The 12,061-nt window shown below is 41.3% G+C and overlaps 1 protein-coding gene across 1 annotated transcript in view; it reads right to left on the bottom strand.

Moving 5' to 3' along the window:
• MKRN2 (makorin ring finger protein 2) overlaps positions 1-5,711 on the bottom strand; it is a 15,495-nt gene extending 9,784 nt beyond the window's left edge. Inside the window, exons 1-5 of the mRNA XM_015560383.1 lie at positions 5,690-5,711; positions 4,114-4,242; positions 2,954-3,135; positions 1,479-1,780; positions 34-248 (exon numbers count right to left, since the gene is read on the bottom strand). Of these exons, the coding sequence (XP_015415869.1) occupies positions 34-248; positions 1,479-1,780; positions 2,954-3,135; positions 4,114-4,235 (821 nt within the window). The 5' untranslated portion in view covers positions 4,236-4,242; positions 5,690-5,711. The remainder of the gene's footprint in view (positions 1-33; positions 249-1,478; positions 1,781-2,953; positions 3,136-4,113; positions 4,243-5,689) is intronic.
• Between the last annotated feature and the right edge of the window lie 6,350 nt (positions 5,712-12,061).

Here is a 12,061-nt window from a genome sequence, read left to right as displayed (position 1 = left end):
ATTTCTACAGCTAGGACTCATTACTGTACTTACTTAATGATTGGGTTCTCGAACTGCTTGGCACACCTCCACTGTCGGATGCAGGACAAGCAGTACGTGTGATTGCAGTTGGAGAGAATCCCAAATCTCCTCTCAGAGGCAGATGCCTTCTCGAGGATCACTTCCATGCAGATACTGCACATTTTGTCCTGACTTGCCTGGAAGGCGAAGGCCTTTTCCATCTCATGTTCAAATGTTGACATGCAGATCTGAAGTACAGAGAGAGGAGGGAAACCTTAGGTTCTGGGCTGCTGAGTAGCAGGGAGAGCCAGAGGGCAACTGCCAGCCACACCACCACAATTGAGACCAGAAAGGAACACAGACTGGCTGTTTTATACAGGGTACAGCAATCCCTGGATTCAAGATACAGCACTCTCTCAGAACACAAAAAGGACTTCAAGCCATCACTGGCCCAGCCCCTTGCTTTCCTAGCATGATATGGTCATTTCCAATTTAGAGCTGAGGCCATGGATGTCCCAAAGGTTAGAGCACCAGTGTGGGATCACAGAGTTCACAAGAACCAGGACCCTGGTCTCCTTGCTCCTCTGAATCAGCCCTCCCCACACCAATACCAGAAATGCCAAATAATTCTTAACCTAAAATATCAGGCTGGCAGTACAGAGTCAGAGGTAAGCAGCACCACTTCTCAAGAGAATGAATTACTTAATGAATTCATTTATTCAGTAAGCAGGTGACTTACAGTACCGTGTATCAGGCATTACAGTCTGAAAAGAGTACAAAGACCGAGGCTCTGCCCTTCAGTGCTCACAGTGGACACAGATGTGAGATAAATCAACATGCACAGCACAAAGACCTCAGCACACCTGGGTGAAGCTCTAATTCTGCACTCATTTGAACACCTCTGGGAAGACAATAAGGCAATTGGCGGACACAACCTCCACATACAGGGAGCTCCTACTCAGGGGTTCTACACCTCAGCTATGGGCTCCTCCCCTTCTCTCTCACCCATCTTCAGAGCCCTGAACCAAGCACAGGGCCCACTGTGAGGCAGTGCCTCCTACACTGGCACCTAATGACCTTTCCAACACTTGGCTCCTCAAATTCTATGATTTGGGCTCCTCAAATTTTTCAGAATTCAGCATGGCTAGATTATAGCCACAATGCTATGTAAACCTAGGGAGGAAGGGTGTGTATGTGTTATGTGTGTGACAAACACACACTAGGCTCCTGAGGCTAGATTGATTTTTCTGAACTTTGCATAGCTTTATGCTTCTGAGGTTTCTCCTTTTCCCTTTATTCTAAATAATCAAGAATTGTCAAATGACAATAGAAAAAGGACTTGAAAATAGGGTGTAAATATGCCAGGTACAAAATACAGGTATTATTGGCAATCAGATGCTTGCAGAAATACCAACAATTTTGTCACATAGTGCATTTCAAATTTTTTAAAATGAGTTCATACAGTCTTGTAACTTTACCTTCTCATGAGCTTTCCTTTGTTCTGGGTCGAAGGGATGCAGGACTTGCAGCCTACAGATTTCACACATTTCTCCATGCAGGTAGACACAAGCATCCCCAAAGCGGCACTCCCCGGCGGCTGCATAGGGGCATAGCTGCTCCTCGCTGCTGTAGGAGCTGCTGGCTTCTAAGTAATCAAGGCCACTCCTTATTGCATCAAGGTAGGAATTCGGCTTCATCTCTGGGCTACTCTGGGCATCACTGCCTCCTGGATTATTCACCACACTTGGGCAAGCCTTTTCTTCATCCATGCCAGAGAGATCTTAATACAAAACACACAGCACACATAAATGAAAACGGGCCCAGCCATTCTGGTAAGCAGGTAGTCAAAAACTAACAGATTAAGCAACTCTGACCTTGGGAATTTCACTCTTGGAACACATAGAAAAAAACAGGCCAAGAGGGAAAAAATAAAAGGAACAACATAAAATGTTCATAGTGACATTAACTTAAAAGCATAGTTAGCAACACAGGGAAACAGACCATGATGTATTTATACAAAAGAACACTAAAGTTGCTATTTAAAAATAGCAAGTATAGAAATGTCAACATTTGGACCAGTTAATATGAAAATATATGTATCAATGTGTGTGTGTGTGTGTGTGTGTCAAAAAAAAAATTTAGAATGTGGTCAATAGAATACAGTGTTTTCCGTTATACCAGTCAAGTTATGTATCATTTTAAAGTGAATTAGAAATAATGAAAACCTGGAGTGAGTCTTAGGGTCCTGGGGTCAATGTGAAATTTGTCCTATGGCCTCCCCTTCTCACACCTGGAGCCCTTCCCTTCCCATTATACACACTCTTGCCTTTTTAGAGGGGACATATTTAACTGGATCACTTATTTGCTTAGGATGGAATCTGCCTAACTTAAAATCACACAATTCCGAGATCTAGAAATCCCTTCACCAGATAACAAAAACAACTTTTATGATTTTTAGCTTTCTTCCTGCCCAAATCCTGTTCCAGGGTACAGACCACTCCCCAAACCCCAACTTACTATTCTAATAAAAGTACAACCTAAAATGGCAAACACTGGCTCAGCATAAAAACTAAGACTATGTACTGACCTAGAGGTAAAATAGTGATGCATGCTCTTTATCTAAACATGTAGCTTTGAAATGAACAGTTTGGTGCTCCTCAGAACTGGGCAACAACCCTATGTAGACGGTAGTTACAAGCTGACAAAAAAGTCACTGTTTATATTTTGCCAAACTTAGGGCCCAGCCCAGCCTTGGGCAGAAGGCCAAATGCACCATCTAAATATTCTGCAGCCAAATGAAGCCCGTTCTCAGGACAGATCTGGTGACTGCATTCAGACAGGTTGGAGGGGTATTAGGTTAGCAACCCTCTTGTCAAAAGACCAGAAAGGAATATGAAAAACAAGACAAGACTGCTTTTCAAAAAGAGACAACAAAAGGATTCTGCTCACTCACTTCGGTCTCTAAGTACCAATGTTCTTTTCTCACGTTTCCCAGGCTCATGTAAGTTAGTTTTCACAATAGGTGCAGTGAGGTCGGAAGGAGGGTGAGGACTGTGGAAGCCCGGGGAGGGCACACTGTGGGGCATGGAGCCCACAGCACCACCAGCTGCAGCAGAGGGCCTTGTGTGATCATATCTAAACAAAACACACAGCAGATGCATTACGGACACACTACAAGCACATGTCTCCCACACTGCCCTTCCTTCTGCTCCATTTGCAGAGGTGGAGAATGAAATAATCTCTCCCCATATTTTAACTGATAAAAGGATTATCAATTTAAAAAACTGCCTGGCAGTTCAGAGTGAGTAGAAAGTTCACTTGTGTCTTTGTAGGACATGAGTGGGGCAGACATATTGCCTCAGACCACAAAAAGAAACCCTGAAAATTCCAGACAGATGTTGAACTGAAATTTCCAATCCAGTGTTCTTTTGGGCAGGAGTCCCCACAATGTTAATAATGGCCAGTGTAACAGCTGGAGACCAGCCTTCCTGACTCTCTGGGGCACTACTGGCAGGGGTAGGGCAAGGTGGGCCAACTTCCATTATCACATAGGCAGCCAGAAGAAGGACTCAATGGAGCTTTGCAACCCGGGAAAAAACAGAGCAGCTCTTCATTAGGAAAGGACAGGAACAGGTTTTTGGAGTATTTCCTTGTTTAAAAGTTACAAAGTTGCCTACATATGTCAGTGGTAAAAAGAAGACTCTAGACACGTAACTGTTCATAGCAAAAAACTGGAAGCCATTTAAATTTCTAATGGAGTCACAGTTAATAAAATGGTCTGTTAACATTATGTAACATAAAATAGCAGCATAGAAAAATGCTTATGACAGGTTAAGTAGGGGGGAAAAGCAAGATATAAAATTTTATATATACCATCAGTGCAATTTTGTAACTACAGACTTATAAAAATAAGGCCTGAAAAGTGATTCTGAAAAAATTAATTTTGGGGTACTGAAATTGAGGTTTCAAAACTATTTGCCATACTTTTCGTAATGTTGTCATATTACTTTTAAATTTAAAATTTCCCCTCAAGATCCATGTTCCAAATGAAGGATCCGAATCCCAGATAATATTTAACCAGTATAACAATTGGGGCAGTGGCGGGGTTCTTGCCTGCAGCGAGTTCCATAGGCACAGTAGCCCTTCTGATAGTACTTGCAGATGGTGGATGGCTTGCTGTTTGCCAAGTCATGTGAGAACAGGCATTGGTTTCCTTCCCGACACACACCGTGCATAAAATACCTGAAGAGACATAAAACTTTTAGAAGCATACTTTGCAGTATAAAATCACCATATTTTATAACCTAGCATACAAATATCTATTGTGCACATATTATGTTATCAAGACTATATTTGGCACTGGAGATATATTTCCTTGTTCCTAAGACATAGTGATTTTTAGATGTACCACAAGTAATTCAAGGAAGAAAAATGACCCCATAATTTTCTTTCTTTTTTTAATATATTTTTATTGATTTCAGAGAGGAAGGAAGAGGGAGAGATAGAAACATTAATGATGAGAGAGAATCATTGATTGGCTGCCTCCTGCAAGCCCCCCACTGGGGATTGAGCCCACAATCTGGGCGTGTCCTTGACCGGAATCGAACCTGGGATCTTTCAGTTCACAGGCTGATGCTCTATCCACTGAGCCAAACTGGCTAGGGCCATAATTTTCTATTTTAAGATATATCCTCTTGAAAAGGCCTGGTATTAAGGTTAATAAGTCCTAAAATAAAGATTATTTTAGATATACCCTATATAGGAAATAACTTTGTCAGCCAAAACACACATTAATACTCTTTGAAAGAAGACAAAATCCAAATGCTCAAAAACACAAATATTTGGCATCCAATCAAAAATTGACATGCCAAAAAGCAGGCAAAAATGCAACCCAAAACCAGGAGAAAAATTAGTAATAGGAATGACAGATGATGGAATTAGCGGACAAAGATTTTTTTTATAAACAGCTATTATAAATAAGCTCAATATGCTGAAGGATTCAAAGGAAAACATGACTGGTCGGTGGGTGGCAGGGTCTATGAGTGGGTGGCGCCAGACCAGCCAAGTGGGTGTCAGCAGGCAGAGGGAGGGAATGGCAATCAGGGGGGCGGTGGCAACCGGTAGCTGCGGAGGGGCGATGGGGGGTGGGGCCAGAGCTGCCCCCTGGTGGTCAGTGCGCTCCCACAAGCTGGGCTGACGGCTGGCCAGCAACAGTGGCAGTGGCGGGGCCTCCCGCCTCTGTGGCAATGCTAAGAATGTCCAACTGATGGCTTAGGTCCACTTCCCATGGGCCTAAGCCACAGTCAAACATGCCCCAAGGGCTCTTGGACTGCGAGAGGGTGCAGGCCAGGCTGAGGGAACCCCGCTACCCCCAAGTGTGCACCGGGCCTCTAGTATAATATAAAGAGAAATACATAAAAGAGCTGCTTTCAGACATGGACAAAAGGCAACATAATACTGGACCTTGAGAGAAGGGACACAGGGGAGGTGAGCCCGGTCAGTGTGGCTTACTGCCTGGAGGCATATTCTGGACCTTGGTGCAGGGAGGGGAACCCCAAGTAAAGCATAGCAACCTTGCCAAGTGGAAAAGACAGAGTTTGGAGTTCAAGGAAGGTGACAGAAGCTTTCTGAAGAGCCCGTTAATCAGAATCACACCTACATGATTAACTGACTCCTGATAGAGACTTACCAACAAACCAAAAGTTTCACAGGTGAGAAACTATGAATGTAAGCAGTGTGGTAAAACTTTCAGTTCTCATCTAGGTTTCCAATCACACGAAAGAACTCACACTGGAGAGAAACCCTATGAATGTAAACAATGTGGTAAAACCTACAGAGAACAGTTACTTAAAAACACATAAAATAATTTATACTGGAGAGAAAACCTTAGAACGTAAAGAATGTGGGAAAGGCTTCAGATATTATCAAAGTTTTCCAACATATGAATCACAGTGGAGAGAAGCCATATAAATAAAAAATGTAATGAAGCATTTAGGTATCCCAGTGATCTTCAAAAACATAAAAGAAATCTCACTGGAGAGAAAACCATTGAATATATAAAAAAGTGGTAAAGCCTCCAGAGATCCCAGCTCCTTACAAACACATGAAATAACCCATATTGGAGAGAAACCTTATGAATGTAAGGAATGTGGGAAAACTTTCATTTATCACACAACTTTTTGAAGATATGTAACAATGCACATATAAAATTGCAGAACTGGGGAAAGGCTTTGGTTATCCCAGTTTCTTTTGAACACATGAAAGGACTTACTGCATAAAACCTCCTGAATATGAACTAGAATTGGCTCACACCATTACATGTGAAGACTCCCATGGAAAAGAAAAGAGAAATGTAAGTACTATGAGAATGCCTAATAGAAATTAATCCATGTATATACAGGGTCGGGCAAAAGTAGGTTTACAGTTGTTCATATGGAAAATAAAACAATAAACAATAATACAACAATAAACTGTTTCAAGTACTCACAACTGTAAACCTACTTCTGCCCCATCCTGTATATCATGCACTAGGAATATAAAAGACTACCAAAAAGGTCACTAGGAAAATCCAAATACCAAACTCTCCTTTTAAAATGACCCTTTAACACAAAACAAATAAAACATTATAAAAAGATATTCAACCTAACTTCATATAAAAAATATACTTCAGTTCACCCATATACCTAACAGGCATCTAAATGGAGAGAAAATATTATTAAACACTAGAGGCCCGGTGCACAAATTTTGTGCACCGGGGGTGGTGTGGGGGGTTCCCTCAGCCCCAGCCTGCACCCTTTCCAATCTGGGACCCCTCGGGGGAAGTCTGACTGCCGATTTAGGCCCGATCCTGGGTTGGCTCCTAATCACTTTACTGCCCCCCCCACTGGCCTGGTCACCCCCAACTGTCCCCCCTGCTGGCCTGGTTGCCCCATGCAGCCTGCTGTTCAGTCGTTTGCTCGTCCTATGCAGCCATCTTGTGAGGGCTGAGTTAATTTGCATATTACCTCTTTATTATATAGGACTTTAAGGAAAAAATCCACTATTAATCTTATGTACTGCTATTGAGCAACAACTCTCAAAATTATCTCACATGAACATTCACTTTTAAAAGTAATTAGTAAAAATCCATAGTCCAATGATATAATATAAACAGAGTTCAATAAACACAATATATTTACAACATTAATAAGAACTCTTTCAGGCTGTATGTTTTCTGGTATATTACAGTATAAGAGCATGTTAACAGTGGCAATCCTTGATGGTAAGGTTTATGGTATTTTCATTTTCTTATTTTTGCTGATCTGTACCTCCTAACATTCCCACCATGAATATATATTGATTTCATAATAATAAATGGTTGCTTTAGATTTTAAAAATTATAAATGCCATCCAATACTGGTAAGGGTATGGTTAAAGAAATACATGAAATGCTCAGTACAGTACCTATCACACAGTAGGTCCCCCAAAAGTCCAGCTCTTATTAAAGTCTAGTAAAGAACACTGACAATTAGACAGCTGTCACATGTATGCAGAATGCTGTGGGACAACAGGGTGCAATGGCCCAGTGGAGGCCATGCCCAAGCTGAGTCTACAAAATGGAGGGCATGCCAGTGGGTGAGAAGAGTATGTGACAAAAGAGAGGACAGCAAGAAAAAAGGCGGAGAAGGGGTGAGAACAGGCCTGTTGAGAGATGAGACTGAAGCATCATTACCCCAATTGTGCTTCAAGATACCTTAGTAGCAGCTGTAATATTATGAATGAATACTCAAAACAAGCGATTAAGGACCCACAGTCAAGTCAGCTTCAGAAACTACAGTCTCGTCTTAGAGATTTACGACAGACAGTAGCAGAGGAAAAGTTATGAGTGTTCTGTCATAAAAGCAAACTGTTTACTCTTATTAAACACACACCTTCCCAGGCTTTTTGCAGAAAAAGCCACTTGAGTTACATGTGTAAAATAGATTAGAGAGGGCTGAAGGTGAGGAGCCTATTAGGAGATTGCTTTGTAAAGAAGCTTTATCCATGAACTGTTTTATTTTAAAAATTTCAAACATACAAAAGTAAACAGAATGGTAGAATGAACCTCAAGATGTACCAGCACACTTTCACATTATCAACTCACAACCAATCTTGCTTGATCCCACCCCCCTGCTCTGCTCCTTTATGATTTTGACAATTTACCTTTTCAAGAAGGATAACTCACATATCCCTTGAATGAAGATTTTTAAGCAAGATGTCCTTTCACCACTGTCACCAAACAAGTATATTATGAGACATATATAAAATGAGAAAAAATACAAAAGATCTGATAAGACATATTATCAATACTCAAGCACAGTGGTTCTCAACCTGTGGGTCACGACCACTTTGGGGGCCGAATGACCCTTTCACAGGGGTTGCCTAAGACCATCGGAAAACACATATATAATTACATATTGTTTTTGTGATTAATCACTATGCTTTAATTATGTCCAATTTGTAACAATGAAAATACATCCTGCATATCAGATATTTACATTATGATTCATAACAGTAGCAAAATTACAGTTACGAAGTAGCAACGAAAACAATTTTATGGTTGGGGGGTCACCACAACATGAGGAACTGTATTAAAGGGTCAGAGCATTAGGAAGGTTGAGAACCACTGCTCTAGCACTTTCACTTAATTTATCTCATTTAATCCTAACAATACCAAGAAGTATTATTACTATACCCATATGCAAATAGAAAAACTGAGGTTCAGCCCAAGCCAGTTTGGCTAAGTGGATAGAGCGTTGTTGGCCTGCAGACTCAAGGGTCCTGGGTTTGATTCTCAAAGGTAAACAATAAAAGCAATGGATTAGTGAACTACAAAGCTAGTACAAAGGTTAAAAAGCAAAAGTAGAAAAGTCATGTGAAATTAAAGTAAGAGATACACACAAACACATGCACAAAAGAATTAAAAAATAATGACAACAAACATTTTGGGTGAACAAAAACTAGTGATTTTAGAATGTGTTTGAGCTTAAGTCACCATGAACTTAAAATAGGCTGTTATAAACATAACTAGATATATATGAAACACATGGTAACCACAAACCAAAAATCTACAGGAAATGTACAAAATACAAAGAGAAAGGAATCCAAACACAATACTCTATAGAGTCATCAACACACGAGAGCAAGAAAATAAAAAGCAGAGAACTAAAAAAAAAAATTAGAAAAACAATAAGATGGCAATAGCTATATATCCATCAATAATTACTTTAAATGCAAATGCTCTAAAGCAGTGGTTCTCAACCTTCCTAATGCCGCGAAGTTTCTCATGTTGTGGTGACCCCCAATTTCATTATTACAAATCGAACATAATTAAAGAATAGGGATTAATCACAAAACAATATGTAATTATATATGTGTTTTCCGATGGTCTTAGGCGGCCCCGGTGAAAGGGCCTTTCCACCCCCAAAGGGGTCGCGACCCACAGGTTGAGAACCGCAGCTCTAAAGGCTCTAATCACCTTAAGACACAAGAGTGGCTAACATCCTACTAAACAATGAATGAATGGGTTAACAATGTAATCAGGGAATAAATCAAAAGATACCTTGAAAACACAACCCCAAATCTATGGGACAAAGCAAAAGCAGCCCTAAGAGGAAATTCATAGTATTACAGGCCTACCTCAAGAAACAGACAAAAATTCTCAAATAAACAATCTAACCTTACACCTAAGTGAACTAAAAAAAGAACAAACAAAGCCCAAAGTGAGCAGAAGAAACGAAATAAAGATCAGAGCAGAAATAAATTAATGTCTAAAAAAAAACAATGGAACCAACAGCTGGTTCTCTAGAAAGATAAACAAATAAACCTTTAAGTAGACTCATCAAGGAAAAAAAGAGAGAAGGCCCAAATAAATTCAGAAGTGAAAAGGAAACGACAACCAACAACCCAGAAATACAAAGGATGAGAAAATACTAGAATAATTATATGTGAACAAATTGGACAACCTGAAAGAATTGCATAAATTCCTAGAAATACACAATCATCCAAGGCTAGATCAGGAAGAAACAGAAAATCTGAACAGACCAATAGCTATCAACAAAGTCAAATCAATGATCAAAAAACTCCCAACAAACAAAAATCCTGGACCACATGACTTCACAGATGAACTTTACCAAACTGTCCAAGAATCATTAATATCTATCCTTCTTAACCTATTCCAAAATATTGAAGAGAAGGCTCCCATATGTATTTTACAAGGCCAGTATTACTCTGATATCAAAACTAGACAGACACTAAAAAAGAGAGAAAATTATAGATCAATATATCCCCAATGAGTAATAAATATAAAAAGCCTCAACAAAATATAAAACAAATTCAGCAATACATTAAAAAGATCATACACCATGATTAAGTAGGATTTATTCCTGGATGCAAAATTAGTTCAATATCTGCAAGTCAATGTGAAACAGCATATAAATAAAATCACTGATTATGTTGATATAGAAAAAGCATTTGACAAAATCAAATATACATTTATGAAAAAAAAATCTCAGCCAAGTGGAGATAAAAGGAACATTCTTCCAATATTATAAAGGCCATATATGACAAACCCATAGCTAACATACTCAATGAAAAGCTGAAAGCTTTTTCTTTAGAATCAGGAGCAAGACAAGGATGTCCATTTTTACCACTCTTATTTGAATACTAGATGCCCGTTGAAGGAAGATTCCTGCAAGAATAGGGTTTCCTGAGAACGGAGCGAAGCAGAGAAGGTAGCGAAGCCCACCTAGGCGGGCTTCGCTCCCTTCTCCGCTGCCTCGCTCCCTCCCTTCGCTGCTTAGCCCTAGACTCCCTCCCTTCTCTGCCACCTGGGTTCTCTCCCTTCTCTGCCACTTTGCTCCCTCGCCAGGATACAGATCCGGGCCCAGGTCCCACAGGCAGCCTCACATGCTACAGGCCCTGCCTCAACGGGTCAGGGATCAGCCAGGGTCACTGCCAGCCGCGCCTGCAGTATGCAAATTAGCCGCCATCTTTGTTGGCGGTTAATTTGCATATCACGGTTAGCCAATGGGAGGTGTAGCGAAGGTACGGTCAAATACCATGTTTGTCTATTATTAGACAGGATAGCCACAGAAATTGGACAAAAACAAAACAAAGAAATAAAAGGCATCCAAATCAGAAAGAAAGAAGTAAAACTTATTATTTGCAAACTTGAGGCCTGGTGCATGAAATCCATGCACTGGGGGGGGGGGGGGGCTCCTCAGCCCTGCCTGTGCCCTCTTACAGTGAGGAGCCCTCGGGGGATGTCTGACTGATGGCGTAGGCCCATCCTTAGTGCTGCCACATAGCCTGGCTTGTGGCTGAGCAGTGCTCCCCATGGGAGTGCACTGACTACCAGGGGATAGCTCCTGCGTTGAGCAGTATCGGGCCGAAACATCCCCTGAAGGGTCCCAGATTGCGAGAGAGCGCAGGCCAGGCCGAGGAACCCCACCGGTAAACAATCAGGGCCAGGGAGGGACACAAGAGGTTGGCTAGCGGGGGAGGGAGCACGGGAGGGCTCCAGGGTGTGTCCGGCCCATCTCGCTCAGTCCTGATCAGCCAGACCCCAGCAGCAAGCTAACCTACCAGTTGGAGCATCAGCTCCCTGGTGGTCAATGCACATCATAGCGACTGGTCAACTGTCTCCCCCCTGGTGGTCAGTGCATGTCATAGCAAGCGGCTGAGCAGCCTTAGCATACCATTAGCATATTACACTTTGATTGGTTGAATGAATGACCGGATGCTTAGCATTTTAGGCTTTTATTATATAGGATAGCCAAGATATGGGAGCAACCTAAGTGCCCATCAATGGGAGAATGAATAAAGAAGACTGGTACATATATCTACACTAATAAAAGAGAAAAATGGTAATTGGCATACAACGCTACCCTTTTTCATTGGCTAATCAGGGCTATATGCAAATTAACTGCCAACTAAGATGGCAGTTAACTGACAACAAAGATGGCAGTTAATTTGCATAGGTAGGCACAATGCAGGGAGGCGAAAGGGAAAGCAGGAAGAAGCCCCCTGCCACTGACAGTGA

The sequence above is a fragment of the Myotis davidii genome, unplaced genomic scaffold (genome assembly GCF_000327345.1).
Source record: "Myotis davidii unplaced genomic scaffold, ASM32734v1 scaffold73, whole genome shotgun sequence".
Taxonomy (NCBI): domain Eukaryota; kingdom Metazoa; phylum Chordata; class Mammalia; order Chiroptera; family Vespertilionidae; genus Myotis; species Myotis davidii.
The sequence above is the reverse complement of the archived record's forward strand: the minus strand, read 5'-3'. Positions and strand labels throughout refer to the sequence as shown.